General features: G+C 47.0%; 2 protein-coding genes across 2 annotated transcripts; one reads left to right on the forward strand and one right to left on the reverse strand.

The window, feature by feature from the left end:
• Positions 1-80: 80 nt before the first annotated feature.
• SCP_0901030 (ATP-dependent RNA helicase dbp9) lies at positions 81-2,677 on the forward strand (the record flags this gene model as incomplete). Its single annotated transcript, XM_027761336.1, has 9 exons — positions 81-320; positions 592-761; positions 812-884; positions 943-1,134; positions 1,189-1,250; positions 1,307-1,483; positions 1,534-1,664; positions 1,725-2,311; positions 2,366-2,677. 9 exons carry the CDS (start codon positions 81-83, stop codon positions 2,675-2,677), a joined length of 1,944 nt encoding a protein of 647 aa, XP_027617137.1.
• A 232-nt stretch (positions 2,678-2,909) lies between these two features.
• SCP_0901040 (kinase-like protein) lies at positions 2,910-5,479 on the reverse strand (the record flags this gene model as incomplete). Its single annotated transcript, XM_027761337.1, has 8 exons — positions 2,910-4,006; positions 4,064-4,164; positions 4,217-4,278; positions 4,340-4,709; positions 4,756-5,015; positions 5,069-5,152; positions 5,203-5,288; positions 5,353-5,479. The coding sequence occupies 8 exons, from the start codon at positions 5,477-5,479 to the stop codon at positions 2,910-2,912; spliced, it is 2,187 nt and encodes a 728-aa protein (XP_027617138.1).
• Between the last annotated feature and the right edge of the window lie 9,195 nt (positions 5,480-14,674).

The raw sequence follows: 14,674 nt of genomic DNA on the forward strand, positions 1-14,674 counted from the left end.
GATTATTCTCACTGTATTTCATTTGTGCTTGGTTTCAATTTTTCTGGACTCTCTGGGTAGCTCAGTGCGGTTTCATCTCCATGCCTGATGCACGTCTTGTCGACTCGAAATCAACTTTCGCCTCGTTCGCGCATATCCTCGATGCGCGTTTACTCCGCGCTCTTGCGGACATGGGCTTTGCAAGGCCGACACTGGTTCAAACGAAGGCTATACCTTTGGCACTCGAAAATCGTGACATACTTGCCAGAGCACGCACGGGAAGCGGAAAGACAGCCGCGTATTGTATACCAATCGTGCAGAAGATATTGAATGCCAAAGCTGTGGGTACTCATTTGTGCATGTTCCTTGCTGGCTTGTTGACTTGCACTACCTATGTGCAAGGGGGAGTAGAAGGATGGTGTGCCAATTTGTGATTTGTACGATGAGATGCTCATTCTGTCTGGTCTTCGGCATGAACCATGTCTTGCTAGTGGATCTATTGCAATGCAATTCACTCTGTCACCATATCGATGCCATCTTTGCTATATCCATGCTCGCTGTATCAAAGTTATGGGATTTGACGCTTTTCTCACGACTTTGTTCTTTCTTCAGAACATCGCTACGGAGGATTCTGCGAGACAAGCCACACGTGCTTTGATTCTTGTTCCTACCAGAGAATTGTCGGAGCAAGTCTCCACGCATCTCAATGGCATCTTAGCATATTGTGATAAGGATGTCACCACAGCCAACGTCTCCACGGGAACGTCTGCTCACCTGCAGAGGTTTGTATGTTCCTCTCAGACATTCGGCTTTGGCTCATACACAACTCTAGAACGTGGCTATCAGACAATCCAGATATTGTTATTGCCACTCCCTCTCGCGCGTTAGGGTTGCTACAGGCGAAGGTAAGCACTCCGGTCGCAGCCTTATAAACGAATGAGCTGAAAATTCGACCGTTCGTAGACGCTATCTCTTACTTCCCTCGATTCACTTATCATTGATGAGGCCGACTTAATCCTGTCTTACGGTCATGACGAAGATGTGCGCCAGATTCTGAGCGGCGGGTTCCTGCCGAAGGTGTTCCAGTCATTCCTTATGAGTGCGACCATGACCGAGGATGTTGAAACACTAAGGGGTCTTACCCTCCGAAGTCCAGTGAGTATGTCAGTGATTATGAGCATTTATCGTTGGTTTCTCATCTCCATTTAGGCGATCCTGAAGCTGGAGGAAGATGAAGACGAGGCAGCAAACTTGACCCAGTACTCCGTCCTGTACGTCGTTGAGCTGTTCTCCTTTTCGCCTCAATCAAACCTGGAGCCCTCAATAGTTGCTCGGAAGTGGACAAGTTCCTTCTCACCTACGTTATTCTCAAGCTCAATCTCATCAAGGGCAAGTGTATTCTGTTCGTCAACGATGTTGACCGGTGTTACCGCCTCAAGCTGTTCTTGGAGCAATTCTCAATCAAGAGCTGTGTACTTAATTCTGAATTACCTCTCAACTCCCGGTAGGTGCTGAATTTCCCCGCGACATAACATATTCTGATCACATTCTCAGATATCACACAGTCCAGGAATTTAACAAGGGCGTCTACGACTACATCATTGCGTCTGATGAGAGCACGGGCCGCCATGAGCAGGATGACGACGATGAGGTGCAGAACGAAGAAGATGACGTAGACTGTGACTGTGAGTTCAATATGCGAATTCTGAAGTACCCCAGGCACTGAGCCTTTTTTGCTCTGTCAGACACTACCACGCAACGTGAGCTATCAGGCGAGGCCAACGAAGGGGATAATGAGGCCGATGAACCTTCAACCTCACGGAAGATCCTCAAACGTAAAAGACGCGGAGGCTCACCACTCGGGGACGACGCATCCTCCAAGTCGAAGTCAAGTAAACGCAAGCAACGCAAGCGCAACGCAGACGCCGAGTACGGTGTCTCGCGCGGTGTGGACTTCGTCGACGTCTCATGCGTGATCAATTTCGACCTCCCATCTTCCGCGCGTTCCTATACGCACCGCGTCGGGCGGACAGCGCGCGCGGGGCGCTCGGGCATGGCGCTGTCGTTTGTTGTCCCGCGCGAGCAATGGGGCAAGAACAAGGTAGTGGGATGTGTTGAGAGCGCGAAGGCAGACGATGCGGTCTTTGCGCGGATCGGGCGCGAGCAGGCCGCACGCGGTAGCCAAATCAAAGAGTACAACTTTGACATGAAGCAGGTGGAGGCGTTCCGGTACCGAATGGAGGACGCGCTGCGAGCCGTAACGAGAAGTGCTATCAAGGAGGCGAGGATCAAGGAGCTCAAGGCAGAGATCCTGAATTCTGACAAGCTGAAGGTGTGTACAGAGCTTTTTTTTCCGTCATCCGATTAACGGTAAATTGGTACGCAGGCGCACTTTGAGGACAATCCGCTGGATCTGGAATACCTACGGCACGACAAGCCTCTACACCCAACGCGGGTGCAACCGCACATGAAGCATGTCCCCAAGTACCTCTTGCCCCGCATTGCGTCTGTGCCTGGCACCTCAGACGGAGCTGTTGGGGTTGGGAGTGGTGGCGGGGAAGCAGGCTTTGTGCCCTTCAGCAAGAACGGCGCGCGTGGTCGTGGTCGCGGTCGCGGTCGCGGTTGTGGTGGACGGGGTGGCGGGGGCAGTAGTAGAGGCAGGAAGAAATCCGATCCGTTGAAGAAATTTGGACGATAGAACAACTTAGTCGATCTAAACCCTTGGCAATTGCTTTCCACCGCGGGTTGTCGTTCTGGACAGAATAGTCGTTCGGCGGAACATATCCTCAATTATATACGAGGGACGTAAGTATCGGGTGTGCGTGAGCGATACGGCTACTGCTACTATGACAATACTGCTTCAAAAAGGTAGATGGCTAACGGTACATGCGAAAATGTTCTCTGAATCTGTCGATACATGTGATGATAAGTTAGCAGCTGTGTTGTCGCACAACCATCGATAACCGACTCAGGCGACTTTCGATACCTGCAAGGTCTTCCAAAAGTACCGTATATCTCTTGTCGTATTCGTCCAACACGTCATACGAGAGGCTGTCCGCCACTGATGAAGAGACAAGCAGCTTCTCTTCTTCTCCGACCCGCATGCTGTCCTGACCAAATCGTAACAAGTTGAAGCTCGACGTGGTCGGGGTTTGACTCCTCCTTGACATCATCGACAGCGCAGAGCCCGGACGGGGGCTGGGGCTTGGACTTGCCGGGAGGTCCGAGTCGATGTCAGAGTAGCTGGGAAGGTCCACCAGCGCCTCCTGCGATCCGCTTCCAGACAGAGACAAGACAGACGGCAGCGTAACGGTGGATTGCGTGGGAGGGTCAACCTTGTATGAAACACCACTGTCTCCGACCACGGCCACGGACGAGTCGAATCGGAGCTCCTTCACTGCAGACGAACGGCCAGAGGACCCGATGATGCGAGGTTTCCGCCCACTCTCCAGTACCTTCTTGCGAGCGCTCATCCCCACACAATCGACGAGCTGCTTCATTGCCTCACGATCAGATACCGCTCGGCGCGGGGCCGTCCGGCGGACAGTGCTCGCCCGTGGCAGCGTTCGGAACGGGGTCAAAACGTTTGGACGGACAGGAGTAGCAAACGGATATCGCTGCATAACGGGTGTCGCATGCATCGTCTGTGGTACTGACGCAAAATGTGTTGGCGGAACGGAGAGAAAATTAAGGGGTTGTATGGTGCTGAGTCCTTCCTGGTTGTTCGAGTTCGGCTGGTCGGCTGCGCCTGTAAATGCATCGAGTGAAGGGCCCCAAGAAAAGCCTATGAAAGACGCCACTGGCTGTTCCTTCAGTATTGAACGACTGGAGGTGTGCGAAGGAGTTACAGGAAGCACAGAGACACCGTGTGTTGAAGCTGGGGAAGACTGGAACAATGCTGAGAAGGCGAATGGACGAGAGGATGAGGAGCCTTCAGAAGACGAGTGCGAGTTCGCCACTGGTGCAGAAGGCACAATTGGCGTTGTGTAGGTGAATTGAGGGAGATGCAGATCAACTGGTCGTGGGCCTGAGGAAGAGATTCAGCCGTTTACCAGGAAAGATCACGCATTGTGCTTGCACTTACTTCGATGCAAATTTGACCAGTCGGTGCTCCTGAAGAATGGATGTTCCTTGATCTCTTCGACACTTCTACGGCCCAAACGCAGTTCTGCAGTTGTAAGCAATCTGTGCCTCGATGAGAATCAGAAGTAGAAATCCATTTGACAACAGGACAGACCCGCGTAATAGGTCTTCTAAGTTGGCGGAAATGGCCATAGATCTGTCGAAGCGTAGGCTTTTCTGTCATATCATCGCAGATTAGTATGACCTATCTAACAGCAAAGATCGAGAATCTACTGACGTAATGCTCAGTGATTTTCAGATATGTTCGTCGTATATCATTCGCAAAGAAAGGTGCGATGCCATGTGTCATCTCGTACAACATAGCGCCTGTGCTCCACCAGTCCGTTTCACGGCCATATCCTTGCGTGTTATCTTGAGGGACTGCGCTTGAATCGTCGGCCATCTCAAGAGCCACCAAAGCCTCTTCATGGGCTTGGAGGATCTCCGGAGAGATATAATCGCATGTCCCGCATGGAACAAGACAATGCCGTTTTGGTACTCTTTGACTGCCATCACTTTCAGGAGGCAACAGTGGCGCTGCCGAGCCGAAGTCGATCAAAAGTAATTGGGAATCGGTACTCAAAACAAAATTATGCGGTTTGATATCTCTGCTCAGCGGTCAGCTGCGCAGAGCACTATTGTATCACTACGTACCTATGGGCAAAATGTTGTGAGTGGCACCAATGGATAGCACTGATGATTTGTGGCGCCCACCACTTCAAGTCTGTTTCTAGAACCTTGCCGTCATGAGGACTGGACTGCAGAACATCCCATAACGTCCCGCCCGAGGCATAGTCCATTACGATGCTCAGATGTGTGGGCGTCTGAAACGCGCATAGCAGATGCGGGGCCCACTCGGAGTCAGTTTTCCGTGCTCGTAACAATATATCTCGCTCAAGCTGTGGGGAGCATTGCTGTATCACATCGGCGTCAGTACGTGGGCCAAGTCAGCTTAAAAATGACACACATCAGTGGTCTTCAATGCAAAGCGTTTCTCGATGGATTTGCGAACGTACACATCACCATTTAGTTTACAGGTTACCACGTCGATCTGTAGGGTGTAAGTTAGAAGAAGTTTATAAGGCGCCTCGCGATCCTTACAATACCAAATTGACCATACTCTAGTGTCCCAACAACGTCCAAGTCTTCGTCAGAGAAACGCAGGGTATCGATCTCTGTCGTCTTCGCTTCGATATTAAGGACGGTAAGTGCGACGCCTGATTAGAACTTTTAAGCAATTGAATCACTTACAGGTTTTCCCAATTACACTCTGACCGTGGAGTATCCTATCCAAAGCAAGAGACTCTGCGTCCTCATCTCCATCAGCATCCAGCAGAATACCTAAGCGGGTCTTCCGCCTGTGCCATGTCGTAGACATTCAACACTCTGGCCACCCCCGGAATGTTGAACTAGAGTGGCGCTCTCAATAAGCGCCGAAACGGGAGAATGTGACTTGACCAAGTTTGGCAACTCTAGTGATGGCTTGTAGCGCGCTCGAGTCAGCACTGCAGTGGCTCCGCCAACTTCTACATCACTAGCCCAGAATCGCCAGTCTCGTTGTGGCGCAGTTTATTTGTTGGGGTTATTGGATGGATAGAAATAGTGGGTGCATTTATTATGAGAATACTGTACATTTTCGACCAACCCGGCGGGTCACGGGTCACAAGGCCAATGGCCTGCCGGATTTCGGACATGTGTCACAGGTCACAAAGAGTCTCGCCGCCGACCTCAGACGAATGGAAAAGAGGCATTTTTTCCCGGCCTGCGGTGCCAAAATCGCACGGTCCTTGTTCTCCGCTTTCCAGTCACAAGCAGCAGCCACTGGCTATAGAACAGCTCCATCCGGCAGCTATACTCGCTGTATGCCGGCGCCTCCGACACCACTGCCCCATCGCCTTGCCGCTATATTACATCCTGTCCCCGGTCACACCTGGTCCCGCCGGTTGGCCGGTTCGGGTCCTTGAGGTCACAGGTCACACCCTCCGCCGGGTTGGTCGAAAATGTACAGTAGTCGAGTTCGAGACTTTCTCTAATTTGGTTAGGGAAATTGGAATAGTCATCGAGAAATTAAGTCAGGTGGTATAGATACAGAGCCAGAATGTGCAGAGTGGCATTGGCTAGACCTCTCAACAAACTTGAATCCTTCTGCGGGTCCTACGTTCGAAAAGAAAGGAAAGGTGAGTAACTCAGGCGTCATTGAGAGGGAATTGTTTAAAAGCCCACTTACTTTATAGCCCCTGGTTGTTTTTTATTTGTTCAGTGCTGAGTGTTGGGCGCGCATCACAGATGGGGATGAAAGTACTCAGTGGATCAATAGCTGATGTTTTATATACATGGAGTGTGACATCTGTGTACAGTCACATAGTCACACATATTGTTGTGCATTGATGACAAGCTCCTGTTGACCTTTCAGCAGTCACTTTCAGGGAAAGGCTATAGATTTCACCATCATAACAGATGATATTTGTCCTGAAGTGATAGCGGTATGCTAGAATGTTAGAAATTGCGCCTTAGTACCCAATTAGGAAGGTAGTGATGGCGGGTTAAGATGCGTCAGGGCACGTGATTATGCATCCTAAAATAGATTTCTGTTTTTATACAGTTCTATATGCTCCAATTTATATAAGCAAATTTCCTTCTTCATCTTTCTTTGTAATTATGCCCTCAGCTTGTCTGCCCTTGGGCGCTCCCAAAATTCTGGAGCCTCCAGAATTTATGGGCGCTACTTTCCAACATAGAGAATGGTGAATAGAGAGAAAAGTTGAAGATGACAAACCAGAGGTATTCCCTGTTTCTGGGAAGTTGCTGATCCAGTTTCAGTGAGTCAGAAAAGCTGTGCTGCTGATGAGTGCATGTTACAAAGCTTCTCTCTGAGGAACGTGCGGACGACTTCCGCCTCTACCTTTACCAATCACGTGACAATGACATCACAGAGCCTAGACTGACCATGTGACAATGACATTACTGACCACATGACCATGATGTCATCATGGTCATCGCCCTTATCTATCCGGCACGGATCTACCTGATCATTTGACGATGTGCGCCTTGTGCGCAAGGCTTGGATCCTCTTCCTATCACACATGCGACAAAGGCATGTTTGCCTCGCCTTTGCCTTACCCTTACGATACAGATACCGAACCTCATAGGCATGGCCCTAGACCCTGATACATGCGCTAGACGCACGATGACCTTGCTGCTGCCTTGTCTTTGCAGCACGACCTTATCTCCATATAGACAGATTGTCTCTCATGCAGAGTCATGACTGACTCAGCATTCTCACGACCGTGGGACAGGTATACGAACCCTGTGCCCTTGTATTGATACTGATGGACCAATCGTAGTTCTAGTATTACAGGTAGACAGATGCCTGTACTTTTATATAAGACCGACAGGATAAGCTGGAGTCCCCATCTTGTCCTGGTTACACATCAACCAGTTTTACCATCTACATCTGTGCGACAGATCGACCTTGGTCCGCAGACAGTGGCCAAGCGTTCATAAGACAGCTCCACTGGGCTGACCTCTGGTCATCGCTATGACTGGAGGTCGGACCCCTCACGATTGACTTGAGCCCTGGCGAAGGCCTAGTCACTAGATGACGAACCGGATGTACGGTGGCACGACTGGCCCCCGTGACAGTGCACACCTAACACAAACACCTAAACTCAACTAAAACAAGAAGAGATCTGTGTGTGAGAGAGAAGGGCAATGCAACACTGTAAATGATGCAAGTGGGTCTCAGAACCTCAACCAAAGTCTAGGGGGATGCAACCTGTAAAAGAACGAGGGCTCACGATGAATATGCGAAGTTGAGTGACAATCTACAATGAAGTCGCAAAAGTCAGAGATGAGAAGCTAAAGTCACGATGGGATCACCAAACTCGTAGGCGAAGATGAACTAAATCGCAATGGAAAGGAGAAATATCTGTGATGGAAATGCTATGAGAAAACGTAGTATTCACCATCATCAGAAAAACCCAACTTTTACTTAAAGGTGTCCTTATGTGACTTAAATGCACTTATGGGCCTTAAATAAGGTAAAAAAAGGACAAAAAGTCCATAAGTTATATTTTCTTAGAGACTTAAAAGTTGACTTTTGAGAACTTATGGGCCTTAAATAAGGCAAAAAAGGACAAAAAGTCAGAATAAGTCCCATAAGTAAAAGTTGGGTTTTTCTGATGATCTCGACGAAGTCGCAGTCAGTCTAATGCAAAGTCGAAGTAAGACTAATGCAGATGGTATATTGCAGCTCAAAGTATTGCTATATTGCTATTTCGCTATCACAGTGTCACAGTCTCTACATGTAGTACAGTCTCGAAGTATCGCAGTCTTGCTATGTCGCAGTGTCACAGTGGGGTATATCGCAGTTTGAAGTCGCTATCACAGTAAACAGAGTTTCTCGGTGATCTGAAGTGAAAGGGGAACTCCTCTCTACTGGTCTTTAATGATAATCAATGTAGATACAGCAGATATTTATAAAGAGGGGGAAAAGGGAGAGAAAATGCAGAAGTCGCAAAATGTTGGACGATGGATCCTGACATCGAAAAGAGTCGCAATGGTCTAGGACCAATGGAAAAATAGGAAAAGGGAGTGGAGAGGTGAACATCATATGTTAGTGATGGAGATGAATGGTAAAGTAGAGGGAAAGAGAAAGAAAACATATGCTACTTGTCCTGAACCACATAGAACACTCAAACAGCATTTCTGGTCCAGCACAAAGGTAGGGCTCTTAAGGGGGAAGGTTGGATGAAAAAGGGCATAGAATCTGCAAAACAAGAGGGTGCAACCACTGAGTGACACCGATAAGTCAGCACAACAAACCAGCGAGTCGGCGCGACATCCAGAGAGGCAGTGCAATGTCAGAGAAGTACGGACTTAGAAGAAAATCGGCCAGGATGCATCAGACTAGACCAAAGGACAATGGGTAAGTAGTATCCAACAGTGGGGAGATGCAAGAGTGGTGTATGAGTGACAAAGGAATGTCAAATGTCAGAGAGAAGTCATGAAAAGTCAAGCGAAGTCAGAAACATTCGCAGATTGTCATGAAAGGGTTGGGCACATCTTGGAGGCTAAGGCATAGAGTGGTGAGGTCTGAGAAATTGATGAAAAATGCGTTTTCAGAGGTCAGGAGGTCTGGGGGCACATCACTGCATGAGTGAGGAGTAGTTGCAGTCAGCTTTTATGATTGCAGCAGATCCTCTGTGACATGAGACTCCGAGGAGCATATACAGCATTGGCAATGATCATCAGTGCAAGTTTGAGTATGTGAAAGGAGGGAGGAGATTTTTCATGTATGACATAGGAAATCTGCTTCTAATGTTAATTGGTCAGAGATTTTTATGGTTATCTCGGTGTCCATGACCACATCCACCCTGGAGCTGGCATGTCAAAAATTGACCAATGCTCTGAAATCCTCACTGAAAATTGCAGAGTACTGTCTCTACTGCTCTCCCTATGATCGCCAATGATCTACATGGTGGCCAATTTACATGGGTTGGGTCAGCATATGCTTTATCCTCAACCACATTTCTGCCTATGAGGAGGGGTTTCGCACAAGTACACGAATATGTTCCATCGAAGCACAATTGTTCACCAATTTGCTTACACTACAGGCTTTTGGCCGATATCTCGCCATGCTTTTTTCTCTCTTTTTCTTCTCATTGAGGAGCATGCTCACCGGTGCTTTCACGTCTATGAACTTCCTAATTGCTGCTCGGAGTAAGCATTCTTTGCACACTATCATTCTTACTCTGATTATCTCGTCCAGCTATACAAGGACTTGGTTCCGGTGGTGTAATGGCACTCTCGCAGATTTTATTGTCTGATCTGGTTTCGCTTGGAGAATGTGATATTACTCTGGATGTTACAATGCTCCTCAGTTATGGCACATCTTTTCTTTTTCTTTTCTTTGTTCCCTTTACTTTACCAGATTGCGTGATCTACCACATGACTCATCGGAACGCAATCTCTGATTCTCTATCCAGATGTCCAGAACCCCTAGTTTAGGGTTACCCCAGATCCAACTCCGGACCTTCTTCCTATCGCAGATGCGAGACATGCATGTTCGCCTCACTGCTACCTCATTCTGATACACGACGACTCATTATCCCCATTAGTACTGATTATCTCTCACAATCTTACTCAGCTTTCCCATATCTATTACTTGTATTACTGCGTAGTACTGCAGATACCTTTTGTATAAGTAGTCGACCTCATCGAGCTGGATCCCCATCTCGACCTGGTTACCATTAAACCAGCTTTTCACTTGCCTTTGACTGAGATCGACTGTTAGTAGCAGACAGCTACTGTGAGTCATAAGAACGAACTCTGATCGACCTTCAGTGCGAGAACATTGCCCGAAGTGTCTCTTGAACGAACTTGTGTCTTAGACTAAGACCTTGTCTCATGACGACTCGACTTGATGCTCGTGTTTCACTGCCACACAACACATTGTGCACCAGCATTCTGTTAATGGAAGTTGGGTGGTGGCTTAGTTGAATCCATCTAAGATGCACCCAATAGTCTGATTCATCAACGGTATAAATCTCAAGCGAATTTTCACCAGTAGTCGACCTTGTATTCAGCTCACAATCTGCAGACTCCTAAAATCAGGACTTACTACCTCATGACAATCACCTTGTACAAAATGCCTTTAAATCTTAAATGAGTGGCATGCAACATGGGATAATTGATATTCAAATTCTTTGAATGCTAATAATGTCAGCCCTCTCTCCATGTTGCATTCAAGGAGGTCAAATGGGCCATCCAGAACTTGAGTCCTACCACAATCTTCTCACCAAAGTGTCGGGAGGCCACTATTACACCAAGCATGGCCGAAGTCAACTTAAAAAATAAAGTGCAGCAGGAATACTTTTCCAAGTTTGAACAGACAATATTGTTCTGTCCACTGCCACTTGTGTCCAACAATGAGATGTCTATCCAGCAACTCATTTTAACCTGCTGCGCAGACAATCTTGATGCCTTGATGGAGCCAGCTTTCAAAAACCTCAGAGGCCATTGCCTCTGAAGTGAGCCTGGCAAATAATTCCAAGAGTCTGCTAGAGAAGATTTCTGAGCTGAAAAAAAAGGAAGAAACTGAAAATGTCCTAGGGTAAATTGGAAAAGATGCAAGTGGGGGAAATGTATGAAACATGGCAGAATATGCGAGCAGCTAGCAAGAATAAATCAGGTGCACAGTGCAAATCAAAACATTGCATGAGTGTATCTACAGACTGTTTACCGAGAACCAAACCAACAATGGTACTGAAGATGCACAGGTATAGTGGTACTGTGGATAGGGCTAGTTGAAGGTTGAAACTTGCAGACACCCGATCCTGCTGCATGCTCGTTGTCTTTAAGATCTAAGGCACTTGAAGAGATATATTGGTCTTTCTATGATCCACGAGCAGATGATACAGTCTTTACCATGTCCATTTACATCATCAATCTAAGTGTTCGTACTATGCCTTCACAGACAAGGTACCTTACACCCTCAGAAATCTAGAGTGAAAGCTTCTAAATCTACCATATGGGCGAATAATATCTCTATTGCGCTTCACGTATCTTTACAGTGACTCGGGCTTCTCAGATTTAGACCTACCTATCCTAAAATTTTACATGTCCACTTTGGTGTAATAGATTATTAGTCCATCTTGAAACAAGCTATGCAACTATGTGAACACAATAGCATTCATCAGCTAGCTACATTATGCACATCTTATAGCATTGCTCTGGGAGTGTCAAACTGTTGACTGGTGAGATGCCTAGTCAAGTTTTTGGCAACCAATACAAACCTGGCAACTTCTTTAGCATCAAATCTGTTCTACAGACTTAGTTTCTGCAGTTAGTCGAGCGGGCATGTTGAGCACTGAGGACTCAATGAGTCACTTACACCCTAAAAAATCCCTCAGACCGAGGTTCTCTGCTGGGTGGCCATATTTGGCAGCGAGTACCCATCAACCACCGCAGCAGTGACTGGTAGTGTGTTTAGAAGGCATCAGGGTCTAAATAACATTCAATCAGCTTGTAAGGCCCCCATTGCTCCCTCCTAAGATTTAATCAGCTATAATAATGTCTGATTACTAGGCTGCACCCATCAAGTTGTAATGATGACACTGACCATTCTGCCAACAATATCATTTGTTGTGTGGTATGTAGCTTAAGAAACTTCAGCTATGAAAGAGTTAATCACAGTGACATTAGCGCTTAGAGTATGCTTCTTTAGTTCTTAGATTATGACTGTCAGGTGTTTCTGTGAAGTGAGAGAAAGCATGTCGCAGGATAGGCAGAATTATGCTACTAGTGCCGCAGCATATTTCTAACTATAGTATATTCTATTAGAAAATATAAATGTAGAGTCTGCTCAGCACTTGAGCACAGCCATGATAGATGGTGCAGCCAACACTACAGTTTATCAGCCACCACCTCCATCAGGAAGGAAGTAGGCCAATTAGAGATCCTAGATCAGAACACAGCACTATGTAATACAGAATTGGCATAAGAAAGGTGACTTCTTCAGTTCAGCCATGTAAACTATTATTATAAATTAGACAGGGGTCTCAAGGCAGCCATCTGGCCTCATCGGCACCCCTGTTATCAGTCGCATACCTTGTCTGATAGTACACCAAGAATTGTTATGCATAGGATGACCACGCATGCCAGTAGAAATCCATGTAGCTAACAGTCTAATCAAAAGGATCATTCTAACATCAGCATCAGCCTAGGCCATCATTTTCTTGACAAAAGCTGCCCTGCTGATCGTTTACTGCTATTCTTAGCACCTCTTGAATGATAGGACCCCATATGCAATGAAACACAGCCACTCATGTAGTAGATTGCTGCACGCACTGCACCTTGTAGCTAGAATACAGGGCCTCATAGTCATGCCCACTGGATTGGCAAAGCATGCCAATATCAAGGCATGTGATTCACGGTCATGGCTCTAGCAATGTATAAAGCACAACTTCCTTTCATGAACTTCAATTTCTTCCTCTACATTCACATATCACAGTCGAAGCATCTTACACCTTAGCTCTATTGCTTCAAAGCTCACATTTATCAAAACCCAATCATGAACTTTTCCAAACGCCAATCTCAAAAATGATCCCTCAAGTCCTACTATAGGTCACTGCTACCGCGTTCAGTGCAGGTGGCCTTACCAAATCTATCTACTTCACCATTATGTTACACGAACTACAATCTTTCTTCGAGACTCATAACATGCACAACGACAAGAACTGGGCCTACGGGATCTTTATTTTCCTCTGCATTTTGGCTATATTCTTTAGAATCATCCTAGCTGAGCTGGCCTATGTCCCTTTTAGAAGGTTCACCAAGGGGTGTGAATTTGGTCCCATCATCGTTTTCGCCATCATTGTCATCGTATTCATATTCGACATTATCGAGGCTGTTAACACCTAGGAATGGAGATGCCTTTTTGATTTCAACGGACATGCAGACCTTGCTTAAAAGTGCCAGGCCTTTGCTAGCATGCAAATCAGGTTTCTCTCTCTAGTGGCGCTCATTGTTCTTATCATCCTTGTCTGCCTCACCTGGGGGGAACTCGAAGACATCATCTACAAATTCCAATCTAGGCATCGCAGAAACAAGAAACACATTGTGCAATCCGCATCTGCAGCAAGAAAATAATCGGGATGATGATGAGGGCCCAAATACTACTGTGGAAGTGGTATAGAAAGGTACATGATGATGAAAACTAGTCAAGTGAGGGTGAAGGATAAGCAGTGGAGCACTAGCACGGTGCTTTGCTGGGCTCATATGGAAAAGCTGCAAAAGAGTTCTAAATTTACTGGTTAAAGATGGTTTATTCGTGATTGCGTCCTAGAGTTAATGCACATTGCTATTCAATTGGGTATCACTCTTTGGTCTTTCACACTCACCTAATTTGATCTAAAACCAGGCAGCCGGCCGGCTCATCTTCAGTAGTGGTGAGGAGTCCACGGTCCATCACTTCGAGGGCCAATATTATAGAGAAAAACTCCCAGCCAGCCAGCTGGTCAGCTTGTTTTTGGTAATGGCTGTGCAAGAGTGCTATAGTCCCGATTGACAGACATTTCTCAAATGATATCAGATCTTGCAGCCACACTCAACCCAACATAGATCAGTGTGACGCAATCAGCCATAAACTTTGGCATCGGCAGTGTGGCTGGGAAAGCTCACTGGAGCTCCTAGTTTCTGAAGCATGAGGATGTCCAATCAACCCACCATGCTCCATAGATGCTGCCAGAAAACCTGCGATGTCGGGAATATCGTGGCACTGCCAGAGCAGTTGGTGGTCCTCCCAAAGCCACTGCATGGTGCTCAGTGTTCACTGTAAGAGTGCACACTGCACACAGGATGCTTAGTTGACCATGCATGAGAAGCCTTGGTATCTGGAGGCCACCCTGTTCTAGTGCAGAGCAAGGGTATGGATAACCCTCAAGGGTCAAGGGTAAGGGTATCGGAGGGTAAGGGTAGGGATATGGATTTTCAAACCCTTGTACCCTTGGAGGGTATCACTACCTATAGTATATATGATGTAGATAGTAACTACAGGGTGAATATAGAGTAT

Source organism: Sparassis crispa (assembly GCF_003851025.1).
Source record: "Sparassis crispa DNA, contig_000008F, whole genome shotgun sequence".
In the NCBI taxonomy this organism is placed as follows: domain Eukaryota; kingdom Fungi; phylum Basidiomycota; class Agaricomycetes; order Polyporales; family Sparassidaceae; genus Sparassis; species Sparassis crispa.